This window comes from Pipistrellus hanaki (assembly GCF_964339955.1).
Source record: "Pipistrellus hanaki genome assembly, chromosome: X".
Classification (NCBI taxonomy): Eukaryota; Metazoa; Chordata; class Mammalia; order Chiroptera; family Vespertilionidae; genus Pipistrellus; species Pipistrellus hanaki.
In genome coordinates, this window is record NC_140524.1 from 14,861,575 (window position 1) to 14,882,965 (window position 21,391).

Sequence of the window (21,391 nt, forward strand, 5' to 3'; positions counted from 1 at the left end):
CGCCAAGAAAAGGGAGGGAAAGCAGGGCGAAGATGGGGCCTGCCCGGGAGCCGAGTACCTTGTAGAAAGCGCCATTGGAGCCCCGCACTTCCACCACCAGCTCCTCCATCTTCTCGACGGCCCTGCTGGCACCTGGAGTCCGTCCTGGAGACGTGGTCCGAGGCCACGAGAGGCCCAGCCGCCGCCGCCGCCTGCCGCCGCCGCCGCCGCCGCCGCCGCGCTCCCGCACGCCCCCCGGCACAGGCGCCGCCGTCACCGCCGCCCGTTCGCTCTCCCCGGAGGCCCGCCGCCAGTCGGAGGCTGCCCCTCACCGGAAGTGAAACCGAAACGGAGCCGAACGACGGACTGAGGCCAGAGGCTCAGGCCGTTCCGCGTGTAAACAGTGAAACCGCGTCACGTGATCGGCACCGCCCCTCCCTCCCCCTCCCCCCCGCCCGCCCCTCAGGGTTCGGCCCCTCATCCCCGCCCTCTCTCTCCCCGCGCGGGCCTCGGGGCGCGCGCCTGCGTACAGCCCGCGATCGGCTGCATGCGACCTGGAATCCGCTGGGCGCGCGGCACTCAGGGTTCCCGGTCTCTGAGGAAACGCGGGAAGGTGGGCAGGGCGGCGGCTAGGCGTCCGGAAGGAGGAGGTCAGGCCGCCTGGCGTCTCTGGGGGACCGCTGGAGTGCCCATGGCCGCGTGGAAGGGCAAATGGAGGCGTGGGAAAGGGCCTACCGTAGCGATCAAGTGCATTCACTTGGAACCCTGGCGGGCTCGGTTTGGAGGTTTTTTTGTGTTTGTTTGTTTGTTTTTGAGTTTTGTTTTGTTTTTTTTTTAAGTGGGCAAAGCTTGATGGAGGTGAAGGTGGAGTGTGTAGGGGGCGGCGGGGGGAGAGGTCAAGAATAAAGGTGAATCATTAAAGAAGACTTTGAACTAGTAAAGATGGCAACTGCAAGGAGAGTAATGCCGCCTCTTCCCCAAGATATTTCGGGCTGTCCTGTGGACACGTCCTGTGTTCTCTGAGGGGCAATGGATTGTGGACTGTACCCTTGGAAATGTTAGTCCTTCCACAGACCCAGCACCGACCCATATGCTTCCCTTGATTTAGTTCCATAATTTTACTTGACATACCAAAAAAAAAATGTGTTAAACACTTGTTCATTTACTTGCAGCTTATTTCCCTAAAGAGTGGGGTAGGCAACCCATCCATGGGGGCTCATGCACCTATTTCCTTGCAGCTCTTCCGCCTTACCCCCCCCACAAAAGAACAAACCCCAACTTTCTCATTCCTACTTCTGCAGTATAATTGGATCCACCTTAACCTAGGTTGCTTTTGGAAGGCTTGTATCCCCCTGAGAAGTTTATTAAGCCTCTACCATATGCCAGGCACTATGCTAAGTACTAATGAATCATTGGTGAAGAAAAAAAGAAAGGACGAAAAGACTGTCAGCGTTGAACTTGGATCCAGAGGCATAGATGGACAGAAATCAAATGATCAGAAAAGTTAATGTGGGGTTGCAACTGTGATAAGAGCTATGAAAGATAGGTACACCTATGATAGTGGCACAGGACCCAGCCAGTCTGGGATGAGGGAGGGGTGGCCAGATTCCACCTGGAATATGACCAGTGAGAGTTACCTGGTAGCACTGAGTTGGGGTAGCCACGGTGAACTGTCCCCAGTATTAGTAACTGCCCCAAAATGAGAGGCATCCTTGGGCCTCCAGTTCTCTTCCTACCCCATTCCTAGCTAGAGCATCAGTGTTACTTGCAAAAGCAACAGACCAAGGGGTCACATTCCTTGAGCCAACAGTAAATAGGAAAGACTTATTGGACTAGGGTTTCTGGTGTAGTCACAGAAGCAAAGACTGCAATAGGGCCGAAATAAAATCCTATAACCTGGATGGGGGCACAGCATGATCTTTAACCCCAGTGGTGTAAAAAGCGACGGATTGATGAGAATGATAATACCTTCCATTTGTAGGCTGTTGTTGCTTTTACCGAAAGCTTTCAGTTATTATCAGCTTTTCACAACCACTGCAAACTACAGTAAACATGCTGCTGTTCCCTGAACCTATGACGCACTATCATTCCTTCATGTCTCTTCACCCTTCCTAGCCCCCAGATATACCCTTCTCTGTTGGGTTATCATCCTGATTCCTATTACCTAGTTATTGTAACTCAGGTGCAGACATTTTAGCTAACTTTGCTCTTCAATTCTTCAGCACATTATCATCCGTTCCTGCAAGGCCTTTTTATTATTTATATTATTTTATATTGTAAATATTATTTTTCCTCGACTTTCCCAATCCCCACTCTCATTCTTTTTCTAGATACCAATTGAACCATGTTTGATATAGATCCTTGATCATTTAAGGCATGTTGTGTTTTGTGTATGCCTTTTACATTTATAGAGATAGCATTGAACTGTAAATCTGTTTCCCACTGTTTCCACTCAGGACCATATTCTTGAGCTAATCCACATTGCTGTGTGTACACATCTGGTTTTTGCTTCTAGCTGTTGTTGAGTATTCCATAGATTTTATGAATACATTTCCCTGGTGATGGGTGTCTAGGTCACTGCCAACTCCCTGATGACACAGTATGGTGAAAATCCTTGTGAATGTCTTTTTTAAAAAATATATATTTTATTGATTTTTAACAGAGAGAAAGAGAGAGGGATAGATAGTTAGAAACATCCATGAGAGAAACATCAATCAGCTGCCTCCTGCACACCCCCCACTGGGGATGTGCCTGCAACCAAGGTATATGTCCTTGACCAGAATCGAACCTGGGACTTTTCAGTCCACAAGCCTACACTCTATCCCACATGTGTCAAACACAAGGCCCGCGGGCCAAATCCAGCCCGCCAGGCCTTGCAATGTAGCCCGCACCGCGCTGTCATCACTGCACTCCGCTGTCAGTTTATGACATTGTCAGTTTATGACTGTTCAGTAAACCATTCAGCCCGCGATTTAGGCTGGATTTTAGATTTTGGCCCCGTCTCTGATTGAGTTCGACACCCCTACTCTATCCACTGAGCCAAACCGGTTTCGGCCCTTGTGAATGGTTTCATGAACCTTTGTAAGAATTTCTTTTATGCTCTTAAAGAATTTTATTCATATCCCCTGCTTCCTCACCACACTGCTTGGCATATGGCAGGGACTCAGTAAATGTTGACTACTTCTATTATGCTTCATGGACTAGGATCACTTATTTATATTTATATTTTTCTAATTGGACTATGACTTCTTTCTAGTCAGGAAAGATATCTTGTTCACCTTTGTGTCTTTGTCACATACAAGGTGGCTGATTTTAGGAAATGTTCGGTGAATCCACATGACTATACTAGATACCTGTGTATACTGTGACTTAGTCTTGCCCAGTTAACTCTGCATCTCAGCCTCTCTGATCGCTAGCTCTTGAAATGCCCTCTTTTAAGACAGCTCCACTGAATGCTGAATTCAGACTGAGGCTCAACCCTGGTTGTGATCCTGCTCCTCCCATATCCTCCTCTCAGTCGCTGGCAACCTTTTCTTCGAATTAGTTGCTCAGGCCTAAAACTGACTCATTTTGACTCTATCTTTCTCTCACTCATCTAATTCATCAGCAAATTCTTTCTGAGGCCACAATCTATTTATAACCAGTTGAACTGGTAAAACCATAGTGTAAGCCCCCATTGTCTCTTACCTATATTACTGCACCAACTTCTCTGGGTCCCTATTCAGTCAAGACACTTTGCCACTCAAAACCCTCCAGTTGTTCTCTAAATGCCTCAGGGTAAAACTCAAAGTCCTTATTTATTCTGGCCTTAGTGCCCTTTACATACTGGCCTCTATTATCTCTTCTATCTCACCTTTTATCTCCATTCCATTCCAGCCACACTGGCTTCTTTGCTATTTCTTGAAAATACCAGGCAGATTCTGTCTCCTCTCACTAGAATGTAAACTCAGTGAGAACAGAAAGTTTTGTCTCTTTTATTCACTGCTTATCCCCGGTGCCTACTACAACACAGTTTTGGGAACATAGTAGGTGCTTACTCAATATTTATTGAATGAATATGCGTTGAGGACACAGCCCTGGTAAAGTCTACTTCCATGCCAGTAAGCCTTGGTTCCTAGCCTCCATCAAATTGCTGCCTGTTATCTTTGCATTGATTTATTCTGTGTTATATTTCCTGCTTCTCAATTTGAACCCTTTGAGTCTTTATCATGCCTCAATTCCAGCTGAAATTCCTTGTCCTTTCTAACTCTAGAAATCATACATATCTTCTATAGCCCAGCTAAAGCTTCATTTCTTCATGGCACATTCTCTATTTTGCTTCACTTTGACATCACCTTTGAACTAGATAGTAGAAAAAAATTACGTCGTCTCTATGTTTTCAAACAATTTCAGACTTACAGGAAAATTGAAAAGGTAGAGTTCCCATATCAGTTTCCTGACACCTCCCTCCCAGTTTCCTCTATTATTATCTTGTATTAATGTGCTAAAATTGTTATCATTGATGAGCCAATGTCAACGCATTGTTATTAACTAAAGTCCATAGTTTACATTAAGGCCCACTCTTTGTGTTGTACTGGGTATGGGTTTGGACAAAAGCATAATGTTCCATCACCCTAAAAATCCTTAGTAGCTCAACCCTCTAATCCCTGGCAACCACTGAGATTTTACTGACTCCATAGATTTGTCTTATCCAGAATGTCGCATAAATTAGAATTATACAGTATGTAACCTTTCTATATTGGCTTCTTTCACTTAACAATATGCATTTTGAGCTTTCATCATGTTTTTTTATTATTTGATAGTGCATTTCTTTTTATTGGGAACTAGAGGCCCAGTGCCTGAAATTCATGCACAGGTAGAGTCCCTAAGCCTGGGCGGCGATCAGGGCTAATTGGGGCCTTCTGGCTGCCGACTGGGGCTACTAGCCAGAGACTTCCTTTGTTCTGTGCCATCCCCTTGTGGTCAGTGCACGTCATAGAGAGCAATCAAACTCCTGGTCTCCTGGTTGAACTCCCAAGGGGACAATTTGCAATTAGCCATACACACACACACACACACACACACACACACACACACACTACAGGCCTCGTGCATAGAATTTGTGCACAGGAGGGGAGTCCCTCAGCCCGGCCTACACACTCTCCAATCTGGGACCCCTTGGCAGATGTCCACTGGTTCCTAACCACTTGCCTGCCTGCCTGATAGCCCCTAAACACTTTGCTTGCCTGCCTGCCTGCCTGATCATCCCTAACTGCCTCTCCTGCCTGTCCACCTGATTGCCCCTAACTGGCTCCCTGCCACCTGCTCGGCCCTAACTGCCTCTGCTTTGGTCCCCAGCCTTAGCCTCAGTCTGGCCTCCCTTTGACAGAGGTGACCTGGCCATTCAGGGGAAGGTGCCGCCCCTATCACCCTGCTACTGCTGCCACTGGCGGCCACCATGGCTGACTGAGCCTTGTGCTTTGTAGCCGGGTGTGGCTGCCTGAGCCTCAGACTGGCCCTCCCAGCAGCAGCTGCCATCTGCAGCTTGGCTGAGCCTCAGACAGCTGCTGTGGCTTTATCTGGAAGGATGTCCTGATGGTCGCCTGGAAGATGTCCACCCTAGTTAGCATATTACCCTTTTATTAGTATAGATTAGAGGCCCTGTGAACAAAATTCATGCACGGGTTGGTTCCCTAGGCCTGGCTGGTCATCAGGGCCAATCAGGTTCCCCACCTCCCAGCCTCCTTGCCTCCTCCTTTCCTAGCTGCCCGTGCAGCCACTGCATAGTTCCCAGCCTGATCTTGCCCCCAACTTCCCTCCCCAGCTGGCCTGGTTTCCCCCAACTGCCTTCCCCTGTAGACCTGGTAGCCCCCAATTGCCCTCTCCTGCTAGCCTAATCTCGTCCCCAACTGCCCGCCCCTGCCAGCTTGATCTCTCCTCATGTGCCCTCCCCTGCAGCCTGATCTTGCCCCCAATTGCCCTCCCCTGCTGGCCTGATTGCCTCTAACACCCTGTTAGCCTGATCGCATCCCTAACTGCTTTCCCCTGCCAGCCTGATCTCGCCCCTAATTGCCTCTGCCTCAGTCCCTACCACCATGGCTTTGTCCAGAAGGAAGACAGACATCCAGAAGATGGCTGGTTGACCTAGTCTAATTAGCATATCACCCTTTTATTAATATAGACTAGAGGCCCAGTGCATGAAAATTAATGCACGGGATGGGGGGGGGGGTCCCTCAGGCCAGCCTTCCCTTCTCACAATCCAGGAGCCCTCAGGGGCAGGAAGCAACCCGGTGATCAGGGGAAGGTTATGCCCCATCACACATCTGCTGCTGCCACTGCCAGCAGCACAAGTCTCAGATGGCACTGGTTACCTGAGCCTCAAGTGGCCCTAGGCACCTGGGAAGCTGAGATCTGAGGCTTGCCTGCACCTCGGGCCAGCCCTGGGCAGCTGGGGGGCTGAGGGGACTGGGGGACTCTGGAGGCAGGTGTGTGGCAAGGCTGTGCCTACCACATGCCTGCTGCCCCAGCAGAGCTGAGGAGATCGTGCGCCACCATCTTGTGGCTGTAGGCACTGCCATCTTTGAGGGTATGGCAGTCAATTAGCATATTCCCTCCTTATTGGTTGTAGGCACCACCATCTGGGGGGAGAGTCAGTTGATTAGCATATTCTCTCATTGTCTGTGGGTGCCACCATATTTGATGGCAGGGCAGTCAATTAGCATATTCTCTCCTTATTGGCTGTGGGTGCTGCCATCTTTGTGATAGTGTGAGGGTCAATTAACATATCCCCTCTTTATTAGATAGGATAATATTCCATTGTCTGTTATAAGTATTATGGTTTGTTTATCCATTAACTTATGAAGGATATTTTGGTTGCTTCCAGTTTTTTGTCAATTATGAATAAAGCTACTATAAACATTCATGTGAAGTTTCTGTGGACATAAGTGTTCAAGTCTTTTGGGTAAATGCCAAGGTACATTATTGCTAGGTCATATGGAAAGAGTATGTTTAGTTCTGTAAGAAAATGCAAACTCTCTTTCAATGTTGCTGTATCATTTTATATTCCCACCGGCAATATATGAGAATTCATGTTGCTCCAAATCCTCATCTTTAGCTTGTCAGTGTTTTGAATTTTGGCCATTCTAATAGGTGTCTCTTGGAATCTTGTTCTAATTTGCAATTCCCTAATAACTATGTTGAGTATATTTTTATATGCTTATTAGCCCTCTGAATATCTTCTTTGATATATTCCCTGTTCTGATCTTCCTTTTTAATTGAATTTATTGATATTACATTGGCTAATAAAATTATATAGGATTCAAGTTTAACATTCTATAATACATCATCTATATATTTTATTGTGTGTTTATCATCCAAAGTCTAGTCTCCTTCTGTCACCATTTATCCCCCATTTTTCCTCTTCTACCTACTCCCATCCCCTTTCCTTCTGGTAATCACTATACTGTTGTCCCTGTCTATCAGGTTTTTTTTTTTCTTCTTCTACCTAACCCCCTTATGTATTTCACCCAGCCTCCCACCCCCAACCCCTCCGACAGCTGTCAGTTTGTTCTCTGTCTATTCATTTTGTTCATTTGATTTCATATGTAAGTGAAACCATATAGTATTTGTCTTTTTCTGACTACCTTATTTCACTTAGCATATTACTTATAAGTCCATCCTGCTATTGCAAAATGTAAGAGATCCTTCTTTTAAAAAAAAAAATCTTTATTGTTCATATTTATTATTACAAAAGTTCCTCATTTTTCCCCCCTCCACCAGGTTCCCACCCCACCCTCTGCCCTTTCCCCACCCCCCATTCTCCTCATCCATAGGTGCACAGTTTATGTTCAGTCTCTTCCTGTACCCCCCCTCTCCTCTTTTCCCCGAGAATTGTCAGTCCACTCCCTTTCCGTACCTCTAATTCTATTATATTCAACAGTTAATATTGTTCATCAGGTTTTTTAATTCCCTTAGTTTTCAGATTCACTGTTGATAGTTACATATTTGTTATTCATAATTTTTATCTTTATTTTCTTCGTCTTTCTAAAGAATCCCCTTCAGCAATTCATATAATTCTGGTTTGGCAGTGATGAACTCCTTTAGCTTTTTTTATTTTTATTTATGAAGCTCTTTATCTGACCTTCAATTCTGAGTGATAGCTTTGCTGGGTAGAGTATTTTTGGCTGTAGGTTCTTGCTATTCATCACCTTGAATATTTCTTGCCATTCCCATCTGGCCTGTATGGTTTCTGTTGAGAAATCAGCTGACAATCGTATGGGTGCTCCTTTATAGGTAACTACCTGCTTTTCTCTTGCTGCTTTTAATATTCTCTCTTTGTCTTTTGCTCTTGGAATTTTAATTTGATGTGTCTTGGTGTGGTCCTCTTTGGATTCCTTTTGTTTGGGGTTCTGTGTGCTTCCTGGACTTGTAAGTTTATTTCTTTCACCAGGTGGGGGAAGTTTTCTGTCACTATTTCTTTCAATATGTTTTCGGAATCTTGCTCTCTGTCATCTTCTGGGACGCCCATAATTCTGATGTTGGTTTGCTTGAAGTTGTCCCAGAGATTTCTTACACTATCTTCAACTTTCTGGATTCTCTTCTTGCTTTTGCGTAGGAGTGTCTTCTGGCTCTTTATGTTTCAAATTGTTGACTTGATTCTTGCTATCTTCCATTCTGTTTTTAGCACTCTGTATAATATTTTTTATTTCAGACAATGTAGTCTTTATTTCTAGTTGATCCCTTTTCATATCCTCATTGGTGTCATTTATTTTATTGGCCTTTTCTAGGAAATTCTTGAAAAACCTTGGTTTTTAACTCTATATCCAGTCGCTTTTTGTCCTCCATTTCTTTCATTTGTGATCTGTTTCCTTGTCTCGGCATTTTTGCTGCCGAGGGTGGGAGGATCAGCTGTATCTATGGCAGGAAACAGCCTTATTCGACTAGACTTGGAAAACTGCAAGAGCCTCTGTGCTCAGCTTGGATGGGGCGGAATTTCAGGGTGGAGCCTACAGCCTTGGCTTCCGGTTAGCCCCGCCTATGAGGTTCCTGAGTCTCAGTGTTTCTCAGTGTCCTTTGGTACTCACTGCAAGCACCTCTGAGAGAAAGGTGCCCTAGAGTTTCGCTTGCTACCAGACAGTCTAGTCTCTCCCCCAATGAGCCCACAACTGGGGTTCTGTGTAGTTGTGAGTGGGGTTAAGAGCAGTCCAGAGCTTATGTCTCCTTCCTGCTAGGGCAACCCAGCGGCTCAATCAACAGTCTGTCCTCTGCGCGAAATATGCGTGACTCGGGGCTCTGCCTTTCGCTGTTCCCCTGAGCTTCTGCCTTACAGCCCAGATTCCCTCTGTATGAGCCTGGGGCCCGAAGGTCTCGCTCAGAACTGGGGTTCAGTGCTATCGGAACTGGGGCTCAGCACAGTCCGGAGCTTTTGTCTCCTTCCCACTAGGGCACATGTGTCAAACACAAGGCCCGCGGGCCAAATCCAGCCCGCCAGGCCTTGCAATGTGGCCCGCACTGCGCTGTCATCACTGCATTCCGCTGTCAGTTTATGACATTGTCAGTTTATGACTGTTCAGTAAACCATTCGGCCCGCGATTTAGGCTGGATTTTAGATTTTGGCCCCTTCTCTGATTGAGTTCGACACCCCTACACTAGGGCAATCTAGCAGCACAGTCAACAGTCAGTCCTCTGCGTGCAATGTGCGCGACTCTGGGGCTCTGCCTTTTACCGCTCCCCTGAGCTTCCGCCTTACAGCCCAGATTCCCTCTGTATGTGTCTGGGTCCCCAGGGTCTCACTCAGAACTGGGGTTCAGTGCTATCGGAACTGGGGTTCAGCACAGTCTGGAGCTTTTATCTCTTTCCTGCTAGGGAATGCCAGCCAGGCACTCAGCCGCCCCTCCTCTCCGGCTCCGTCCTCCCCGCGCACGCAATGTGTCTCCATACCTTAGGCTTTTGCAGCTCTTCTGATTTTCCTTCTGGTTTTCTCTTTCCTTCTCGTTGTAGAATTTCCAGTCAGTCAACTTTCCTGTAGTTCTGGATAATGTCCACTTTATATTTTAGCTGTATTTTTTGAAATTGTTGTGTGAGGCTGCAGTTAGGTGGTTACCTATGCCATCATCTTGGTTTCCTAGAGATCCTTCTTTTTACATCTGCATAGTATTCCATTGTGTAATTGTTTCACAGCTTTTTATCCACTCATCTACTGATGCTTGAGCTGCTTCCAAATCTTAGTTTTATAAATAGCCCTGCAATGAACATAATGGTGCATATATTATTTTGAACCAGTGTTTTGGGTATCTTCTAATATAGTTCCAGAAGTGGAATCACTGTGTCGTAGGCAGTTCCATTTCTAATTTTTTGAGGAAACTCCATACTGTTTTCCACAGAGGCTGAACCAATTCTCATTCCCACCAACAGTGCAGTAGGGTTTCCTTTTCTCCACATCCTCAACAGCACTTGTCATTTGTGGATTTATTCATGATAGCCATTCTGACAGGTGTGAAGTGATATCTTATTGTGGTTTTAATTTGCTTTTCTCTAATGATTAGTGATGTTGAGCATATTTTCATATTCTTATTGGCCATCTGTGCATCCTCTTTGGAGAAGTCTATATGCAAGTCCTTTGCCAATTTTTATATTGGATTGTTTGTTTTTGGTGTTGAGTTGCTTGAGTTCTTTATAAATTTTGAATATTAATTCCTTATCAGATGTATCATTAGAAAATATGTTCTCCCATTCAGTGGTTTTCTTTTGCATTTTGTTGATGGTTTCCTTCATGCTGATGGGAAAGGTATTGTGTTTTTAATTTCAAATTCCAATTGTTCATTGCTGATATATAAATCCCTTTACTGATTTTTCTACACCCCATAAATTTTGATGTTGTATTTTTTCATTTAGTTCAAAATATTTTTAAAATTTTTTGGAAACTTTTCTTTTGAACCATATATCATTTAGAAATGCATTGTATAATCACCAAATATTTGGGGATTCCCCAATTATCTTTCTGTTATTGATTTCTAGTTTAATTTCATTGTGTTTTGAGAGCAGGCATTGTATGATATCTGTTATTTTAAATTTAAGGTATGTTTTATGGACCATAATGCAGGAAGCCAATTCCAGCATTTCAGCAGGGCTGAATCACCTGGAGATGCTGAGGGCATTTCCCCAAACCTGAAAAGGATTGCTTGCTACTAGACAGCCCAGGGCATATTACTCTACATGTTATTGCCTCCTATTGGCCAAACACCTGAACAGCCTTAGGCAAATTCTTCCAATCTGACAATGGACTCTGTATGAAACCCTACCCTTTGATGTGTATATGTCTACCTTGCCTTAGGACAAATTGAGTTAATAAATAGCAAAGAGTCCTGAAACAAGGAGAACTTAGTTCCTTTAGCTAAGTCTTCTCTGACTCCCCATAATGCCTTCCAAAATTATGTTTCGTCTTTGGACTCTTATTTAATTTACACACAGTGCATTCTCCAGGTTCCTGAACCCTTCTAGATGCTGGCTCAAGATCACTGGCCTTACCAGAGTGTGGTCTGTTTGTTGAATGTGCCATATGAATTTGAGAAGAATATGTGTACTATTGTTGTTGTGTGAAGTACTCTATGGGTGTTAATTAGATCGAGTTGATTGATGGAACTATTCAGTTTAACTATATTCTTACTGAATTTTTGCCTTCTCAATCTATCAATTATTGAAAGAGGGGTATTGAAGTCTCTAAATATAACAATGAATTTGTTTATTTCTCCTTGTAGTTCTATCAATTTTTGCCTCATGTATTCCATACTCTGTTGTTGGCTGCATATACAGTAAGAATTTTTATATCTTCTTGGAGAATTGGTCTCTTTATCATTATATAATGCCCTTCTTTAATTCCTGATTATTTTGTGTTCTGAAGTCTTCTGCTTTATCTGAAATAAAAATAGTTCCAGTTTTCTTTTAATTAGTGTTAGCATGTTTTATATCTCTCCATCCTTTCATTTTTAATCTAGCTTTGTCTTATATTTATACTGGGTTTCTTAGAGACAACATATAGTTGTTTCTTTTTAAATATATTTTGTTCATTTACAGTAATTGTTGATATAATTGAATTACTATACCATCTTTGTAACTGTTATATTCATTGTACTTTCTGTTTCTTTTTAAATCTTCCTCAGTTTTTCTGCCTTTTCTGGTTTTAATAAAGATCGTATATGATTTTATGTTCTCTCCACTGTGAGGATGTCAATTATGCTTCTTTAAAAATGTTAGTGGTTTCCCTAGAATTTGCAATATGTATTTACATTTAAGTTTACTTTTGAGTAACACTATACTGCTTCATTGGTAGAGCAAATATCTATTACAGAGTGTTGCCAATTCCTTTCTCCTGTCCATCCTGTCATTTAATTTCACTTATACTATAAAAACCAATAGATTGTTTCTATTATATATCTACTTGAGGCCTGGTGCACAAAATCTGTGCACGGGTTGTGTGTCCCTCAGCCCACTGGGATCGGGACTAAATGGGTAGTCGGACATCCCTCTCACAATCCAGGACTGCTGGTTCCCAGCTGCTCTCATGCCTGCCTGCCTGATTGCCCCTATCTGCTTCTGCCTGCCAGCCTGATCACCCCTTAACCACTTCCCTGCCGGCCTGATTGATGCCTAATTGCTCCCCTGCCAGCCTGTTTGCCATAAACTGCCCTCCTCTGCAGGCCTGGTCACTCCCTATCTGGCCTCCCTTGGCAATCTGGTCCCCCCCCCAACTGCTCTCCCCTGCAGTCCCTGTCACCCCAAACTGCCTTCCCTTGCCAGCCTGGTTACCCCTAACTGCCCTCCCCTGCTGGTCTGGTCACCCCTAACTGTTGTCCCTGGTCAGCCTGGTCCCCCTCAACTGACCTCCCCTGCAGGCCTGATGGCCCCCAACTGCCCTGCCTTGCAGGCCTGGTCCCTCCCAATTGCCCTCCCCTGCTAGCCATCTTGTGGTGGCCATCTTGTGTCCACAAGGGAGCTGACATCTTTGACCACATGGGGTGGCCATCTTGTGTCTTGGAGTGATGATCAATTTGCATGTTACTCTCTTTTTTTTAATTACATACATGTTATTTTCAAAACTTGAAAGTCAAGAGCAAAACTCTGGCTATTAAATAATAACAACAATGCCAATGCAAAACAACAAAATGAGAAATCAGAATTATGGACGTGTTAATATTTTTAGCTACTATATGAGTCTCTTTTGTTGCTGGTGTAGATTTACTCAGAGTCCTTGGACTTGCTGCACAAGACTTTGCAGAAGACTGGAAGCTAACAGATGCTAGCATGAGCAGGAACATGATTAAAGAAGTAGCTTCCACTTCAGTCTTTAATTTCTTCAGATGACTCCATGTTGGCACCTCAGTCCCTTGCGTAGCTTTCAGAGAGGGTGGGCCGGGCTGAGTTCTCTACTGGCTTACTCCCGCCGCACGGAGAGGGCGGACAGCTAATGCGCGGCTGGCTTTCTTGTTTGAGAGGAAAACAGAATCACCCTATTGCTCTGATAGCCGGCCCCAGACAGGGAGAGGCCAGACTGTCAGGCAGGGGGCAGAGATCTCTCGGAGGTGTGTGAAGCCAGAGGCCATTACTGTGGGACTTGGGGAGGAGCCACTTGGGGAGGAGCCTACGGGAAAACAAAGCTTGTCTGCACCAACCCGAGACTCCGCCCCATCTGTGGCTGAGCACAGAAGCTCTCCCAGAGGCTGGCTTTCTCTACGGAAGGACTGGCCGGAATCCAAAGCTTGTCTGTGCCTTTACCAAAAAGGTGCATGTGCCTGCAACCAATCTTCCGAAACTCTCCACGAACAGGACTTTCCTAAGGCGAGACTGACAGGAAACCAAAGATTTTCTGCGCCACCCTGAGACCCGCCCCATCCAAGCGAGTACAGAAGCCCTCCTAGTTGAGACACTGCAGATCCTCACAGCCAATTGGCTTGGAGATCAACGCTTCCCAGTGATACCAACAATAAGCAAGGCTTAACAACAAGACTGCACACACATCCCACAAAGGGCTACACCAAGACTGTTCACCACAGGTAACTGGCAAGGCTGTGCTACTGGGCTCTACCAGAACACCTAACACACAAAGCTATTCTATCAAATCAGGGAAACAACTAAAATGCAGACAAGAGGAAGGACACAAAGGAAGGAGATGGAGGAAAAGAAAAGATTGGACATTGAGTTCAAAACTACAGTTATAAGGTTATTCAACAATATCCTTAAAAAGGCCAATAAAATAAATGAGACCTATGAGGATATGAAAAGGGAGCAACTAGAAATAATAAGGGATCAACTAGAAATGAAGAAAACATTGTCTGAAATAAAAAATATTATACAAAGTCCTAAAAACACACTGGAAGATCGTAAGAATCAAGACAAAGATTTAGAACACAAAGAGCCAGAGGGGAGAAGATAAGAGAATCCAGAAAGTTGAAGATAGTGTAAGAAACCTCTGGGACAACTTCAAGCAAACCAACATCAGAATTATGGGCGTCCCAGAAGATGACAGAGAACAAGATACCGAAAGAATATTGGAAGAAATAGTGACAGAAAACTTCCCCCACCTGGTGAAAGAAATAGACTTACAAGTCCAGGAAGCACATAGAACCCCAAACAAAAGGAATCCAAAGAGGACCACACCAAGACACATCAAATTAAAATTCCAAGAGCAAAAGACAAAGAATATTAAAAACAGCAAAAGAAAAGCAGGTAGTTACCTATAAAGGAGCACCCATACGATTGTCAGCTGATTTCTCAACAGAAACCATACAGGCCAGATGGGAATGGCAAGAAATATTCAAGGTGATGAATAGCAAGAATCTACAGTCAAAAATACTCTACCCAGGAAAGCTATCACTCAGAATTGAAGGCCAGATAAAGAGCTTCACAAATAATAATAATAAAAAAAGCTAAAGGAGTTCATCACCACCAAACCAGAATTATATGAATTGCTGAAGGGGGTTATTTAGGAAGAGGAAGAAGATAAAGATAAAAATTATGATCAACAAATATGTAACTATCAACAAGTGAATCTAAAAACCAAGGGAATTAAAAAATCTGATGAACAATATTAACTGGTGAATATAATAGAATCAGAGGTATGGAAGGGGAGTGTACTGACGATTCTCTGGGAAAGGGGAGTGGGGGTGCGGGAAGAGACTGAACAAAAACTGTGCACCCATGGATGAGGACAATGGGGGATGGGGAAAGGACAGAGGGTGGGGTGGGAACCTGGTGGAGGGGAGCAATTGGGGGGAAGAGAATCACATTTGTAATAATCTGAACAATAAAGATTTATTTTTTAAAAATCTGATGTACGGTATTTTAGTTCTTATTCTATTTTACACCCATCATTTATATAGACCGCCTCCTACAAATTAAAAGGTGCCATCAGGAGGCTTAGACAAAGCTGGTTTAAAATAAATTTTTATTGCCCAAGATTTTTTTTTTTTTGTATGGGTTATTTTTTCTTGTTTTCTTTTTTAGTAACTATAATCGCAAGCTTAGGGAAGCTTGCCTTTGTCTTGCAAAACAAAATAACAAAGCTTTTACGTCATTTGCTGATCTTATCTTGTTTTATGAGCAAGATGGTAGTCATCTCGAGAGAGTAAAATTTATACCATGAGTGATTCTGGTCTAAGCCTAGTGGCACTAAAAGGAGACAATATCATTATTGACAAAATTATTATCTACTGGTGGCATTTGCGGAAAGGAAGTCCTTGCAAATTTCTAAACAACAGTAAACTCTGTTAGGAAATCTTAAAGTCTTACAGGCCCAAAGAGAACGAGGTTAGTAAAATGCCTCAACAACATTTGAATAAAATACTGGATTTGAGATTTACTGGAGTTTGGATATGTAAAAATAGGACTGTAGGTTGGGTCATGCTTACAATGGTCTCAAGTTCAAATAAACTACTGTGACAATACACCACTTTACAGGGTGCACGTGTTCCGGGGCTCTGGCTTTCAGTAGGTGCTGGCAGAAGATGCCTAGCCCAAAGCCAAAACAAGAGAAAGGAAGAGAGATGGAATGAATACCTTAAGAAATTCCCTAGAGAAAATGCCCCCTTTTTCATGGCTCTTCTTTTCCTCATGCTTAAAGAAACAGAATGTTTAGGGTGCCTGAAGTGGAACCCCTTCGGGAGAATGTTTTCAGGCCTACTGGACCAGTTGGACACCCAGTCTATACTTTTCTTAAAGCATCAACTTCTCTCTCTCTCTTTCTACAACTTCTCTGACTGAAAGCTATGGTCCCTACTGGTGTGCATTTCCTCATCAAACATAATTTGTCCATCTTCTTGTGGGGATGGGCTGTCACAGTGAGAACTGCCTCTTAAATTAGTCTGTCCTGATTCATGTTGTGCATCCAAAAGAATTTTCTCCATGTCTCCATTGTGGATAGAGGATGAGGAAGGGATGTGCTCCAGTCCCCCATTTTTCCCATTGCTATTATCATTACCATTGCTGCTGTTCATGGGTAACTCCACCTAGGAACTGTTGAGGCCAGCTGGCAGGGGCATAGGCAATTCCCCTTCTTCGCAGTTGTTATTGTGCAGGGGTGGTGGCTGGCTGTTCTATTAAATGAGACGACATGGTTGGCACTGCTGGAGGAGCAGTGGCCACAGCAGGACTGCCTCCGGCTCTCAGACAGAAACACAATAAGCTGAGTCCCCTGCCCCCTTATTCACATTTTTAATCTATTTCTTCTTATTCCTTTTCTTAAAGAATACCCTTCAACATTTCATATAAGATGAACTCCTTTAGCTTTTTCTTGTCTATGAAGGTCTTTATCTGACCTTCAATTCTAAATGATAGCTTTACTGGGGAGAGTAATTTGATTGTAGGTCCTTGTTATTTATCACTTTGAATATTTCTTGCCATTCCCTTCTTGCCTGTATAGTTTCTGTTGAGAAATCAACTGATAGTTGTATGGGCATTCCCGTGTAGGTAACTAATTGCTCTTCTCTTGCTGCTTTTAAGATTCTTTGACTTTAACCGTTGGCATTTTAATTATGATGTGTTTTGGTGTGGTCTTCTTTGGACTCCTCTGTTTGATACTCTTGGTGCTTCCTGGACAAGAAATCTATTTCTTTCACCAGGTAGGGGAAGTTTTTTGTTATTTCTTCAAATAGGTTTTCTTTTTTGTTGTTGTTTAAAGTATTACAAATATTAGTAATATGTCTCCCCTTTTCCCCATTGACACCCCCCAGCCTCCCCTACCCTGCGACATATGCCCTCACTCCCCTTGAGGTATATTGTGTCCATTGGTTAAGCTTATATGCATCTATACAAGTCCTTTGGTTTGTCTCTTACCCCCCAACCCTATCCTGCCTTCCCATTGTAGTTTCACAATCTGTTTGATGCTTCTTTGCCTCTGTATCTATTTTTGGTCATCAGTTTATGTTGTTCATTATATTCCACAAATGAATGAGATCATGTGATATTTATCTTTCTCTGCTTGGCTTATTTCACTTATCACAATGCTCTCCTTCTTCATCCATGTTGTTGCAAATGGTATGAACTCCTATTTTACCGCAGTGTAGTATTCCATTTTGTAGATGTGCCACAATTTTTTAAAATTTCTTTATTAATTAAGGTATCACATATTTGTCCTCATCCCCCCATTCCCATCCCAAACCCCTCCCAATGTATGTCCCCACCCCACTGTTGTCTATTACCACTGGTTAGGCTCATATGCATGCATACAAGTCCTTTGATTGATCTGTCCCCTATTCCCCCAACCTCCCCTACTTTCCCTCTGAGGTTTGACAGTCTTATTGATGCTTCCCTGTCTCCAGGTCTGTTTTTGTTCATCAGTTTATGTTATTCATTATTTACCCTAGATGAGTGAGATCATGTGATACAAGAAATACACTTATAAGAACCAAAAATTAGACAAGCAATAATGGTTATGCTGGGAGGCAAATGAATCCGTCTGTAGTGAGTTTCTTAAACTGTATAAAATAGTGCCAAATTGTTTGAAAAGTGTTTCCACTGTTTCTAATCACAGCAATAGTTCCCAGTGACTTGAATTCTGACAAATATTTGATGATATCATATTTCTTAATTTGTGACAAACGAGTAGGTATGAAATTATGATAAAAATATATTCCTCTGATAATTAATGTGGCTGAACATCTTTTTACATGGTTTTGTGCCACTCATTTTTCTTCTGTGTAATGTCTGTTCATGTCTTTGATCCAATTTTCTGTTGATTGTCTTTTCTTATTGATTTGTAACATTTATTTATTTATTCTAGATATTATTTTGTCAGGCATATTTGATGCATATATATTCTTCTTTTTTATCACTTATTTTCTCACTTTTTTAAAAATCCTCATTTGAGGATATATTTCCATTGATTTTTAGAGAGAGTAGGAAAGGGAAAGATAGCAAGGAACATCAATGTGAGAGAAACACATCTATTGGTTGCCTTCTGCATGAGCCCTGAACAGTTTCCAGGCCAGGGAGTAGCCTGCAAACATGGTAGATGCCCTTGACTGGAATTGAACCTGGGACCAACTCTTCAGTCTGAAGGCTGATGCTCTATCCACTGAGTCAAATCTGAGATTCTCTATTCATTAGCCAAAAGAAAGTAGCTAGGGTTCACTTTCTCTTTTGATGAATAGGAGTTAATAATTTTTGAGTGTGCCATATAGTAGGATATTCAATTGTCCCGGCAGCATTGTTTGAATAATCTATCCTATCTCTGTATTACCACTTCTGACATATATCATTTCTAATATCCATGGGTCTATTTTTCCATACTCTTTTCTGTTTCACTTTTTAGTTCTTTATTCCTATACCAATATCACATTAATGTTGCTTTATAATAATTTTGACATCTGATATAGCAAAAGCAAACCTTGGATATCCTAGAGCACATACACTTTAGAATGCACCCATTGAAAAACTTTAAAATATATGTTGGTATTTTAGTTGGAATTACACTAAATTATGGATCACTCGACAATGAATAAGATATCCCTTTCTATTTTTTTTAAGATTTACTTTAATATTTTGAGGATTTAAAGACACTGACAGTTGATCATTAAACCAGACAGTGTTTCTAGGCTCTGTATGATTGCACAAATTGTATGTCCAGAAAACTGGCCCTGTCCACATTCCACATTCTATGTTGCCATTATTACTTGTACTTACATTATGTCCAAGAGATACTACCGTGTTTCCCCAAAACTAAGACATCCTCCGAAAATAAGACCTACTTACAGTTTTCCTTCTGAGTTAAATATAAGGCATCCCCCGAAAATAAGGTCCCCCCTAGGCGAAACATGAGAGATTTGGTCCACTGATTCTGAAAGAAATTCACCAGAAAATTCAGGAATTGGATTGTTATGATGATGTTCCAAAAGATGATGACATGATTGTCATTGAATAAATGAGTAAATTCTTGATGCTGTAGGATTCACAGTTTGTCTGGTTTGTGTTGACAACTACTGTACTACCGTACCGTATACAGTTAATAAATTTCCTTTATTTTCATTTAACAATAAATGTGTACCGTATTCTTCTTCATGGAAAAATAAGACATCCCCTGAAAATAAGACCTAGCACATCTTTGGGAGCAAAAATTAATATAAGACACTGTCTTATTTTCGTGGAAACGGTGTGTCAAAAGTTGATAGAACTAAAAATAGAACTTTAAATACAGTATTTAAAATTACCAAGATAACCAGAGCGAGATAACTAGAAATAAAAAGATCAAAAATCAGGAAGATGAGAGACAGCCAGAGGGATCATGTGAATTAAGTGCTTCTTTCATATCAGGTATATTAGGGAATCAACACATACAAATCAAGAAATAGATGTCTAAGCATAGCAGCCATATTTCCAGAGAGCCAAAAAGATGAATAGTAAAAATGGATTGGTGTTGATAAGTGGAATTAACGTTGAGGAAGGATGAGATGGGAGAGGGTTTACAGCCTTTTTGTCCTAGGATTTTCTGTTTTCTTTGTGTGTGTGTGTGTTGCTTTTTTTTTTTTTTTACAACTTACATTCATTACTTTGATAAAATAAAAATAGAGACAGGGAATGTTGCTTTTGGTTTTGTGTTGTGATAAGCTAGTATGCATTAATTACTATAATTAATTCTTAGCTGATTGTGGACATAGTTAATTTTATAGCTCTTTGAATAAGAATATGCAAAGTTTATAATGATTAATTAAATCCAGATGTTTTCTCATTCTCATAAATTGGATATTAATAACCATGAAATTTCCTTATATTTTATATACTTAAAATGGTTTGTGTTGTGACAGAAGCTGATTTGACTTTGGGTGGTAGACACACAATACAATGCACAGATCATGTTTCATAGATATGTATACTAGAAACCTCTTTGACCCTTTTGACCAATTTTACCCCAATACATTTAGTTAAAAATGCTTTGATCTGAGTAGATATTTATTAGGTGGCTGATATTTTTATTAGTTTCAGAGAGGAAGGGAGAGGGAAATATAGAAATATCAATGATGAGAGATAATCATTGATTGGCTGCCTCCTGCACCCCCAATCTCCACTCCCCACTGGGGATTGCGCCCATAACCTGGGGATGTGCCCTGACCAAGAATTGAACCGTAACCTTCTGGTTCAAAGGTCTACACTCAACCACTGAACCATGCTGGACCCAATTTTTATATTTAGTGTGGCTCTCTGTCAGACAGGATATACTTAGATTTTTTTTCAGTCTGATCATCTACTTCCAGGCGGCATTTTCAAACCAGTTCTGAGTAGTAGGCATTAGAGAGAGAGGGTTAAGATAGTGGAACCAGCCAGGACCGGTTTGGCTCAGTAGATAGAGCGTCGGCCTGCGGACTGAAAGATCCCGGGTTCGATTCCGGGCAAGGGCATGTACCTTGGTTGCGGGCACATCCCCAGTAGGGGGTGTGCAAGAGGCAGCCGATCGATGATTCTCTCTCATCGATGTTTCTAACTCTCTATCCCTCTCTCTTCCTCTCTGTGAAAAATCAATAAAATATATTTAAAAAAAAAAAAAAGATAGTGGAACCATAGTGCTGGAAGTTCAGATCCTGGTTCCCCTACTTACTAGCTGTCATGCCTCTAGCAAGTTATTTAATAAATCTATGCCTCTGTTTCCTCCCTTCTAAAATGCAAACAATTATAGTACTCATCACATAGAATTCCGGGTCAATTAAATGATAAAGTATGTAATATACTTAAGGAATGTCTGAAACAAAAAGCAACTGTCTAGCTCCTAAAGATATAGGAGAAATGTACCTTAAAATACCTTTCTTTTCATTTAAGAAATGGTGACAAAAGCCAATAATTTCATGTATTTTAACTATTCATGAAAGACAATCCAAGGAATCAGGATCTGGTGATTAGAATATTATTTGATTTTTAACTTCCTTAGAAATCCTAGTTGGCTCTATTTTCCAGG

The 21,391-nt window shown here is 42.4% G+C and overlaps 1 protein-coding gene and 1 pseudogene across 14 annotated transcripts in view; both read right to left on the reverse strand.

Moving 5' to 3' along the window:
* Positions 1-305, reverse strand: part of FMR1 (fragile X messenger ribonucleoprotein 1) — a 39,962-nt gene extending 39,657 nt beyond the window's left edge. For 4 of the 13 annotated variants that reach the window (XM_084870147.1, XM_084870150.1, XM_084870151.1 and 1 more), the window contains exon 1: positions 59-245. In XM_084870147.1, coding sequence (XP_084726273.1) covers positions 59-109 — 51 coding nt within the window. In that variant the 5' untranslated portion in view covers positions 110-245. Of the gene's footprint in view, positions 1-58 lie in introns of all 13 variants that reach the window. The other 9 variants (XM_084870144.1, XM_084870154.1, XM_084870155.1 and 6 more) reach the window with 5 other exon arrangements.
* A 15,655-nt stretch (positions 306-15,960) lies between these two features.
* Positions 15,961-16,563, reverse strand: LOC311615778 (BCL2/adenovirus E1B 19 kDa protein-interacting protein 3-like; annotated as a pseudogene). The gene has a single exon. The product of its transcript is annotated as a BCL2/adenovirus E1B 19 kDa protein-interacting protein 3-like (transcript).
* Between the last annotated feature and the right edge of the window lie 4,828 nt (positions 16,564-21,391).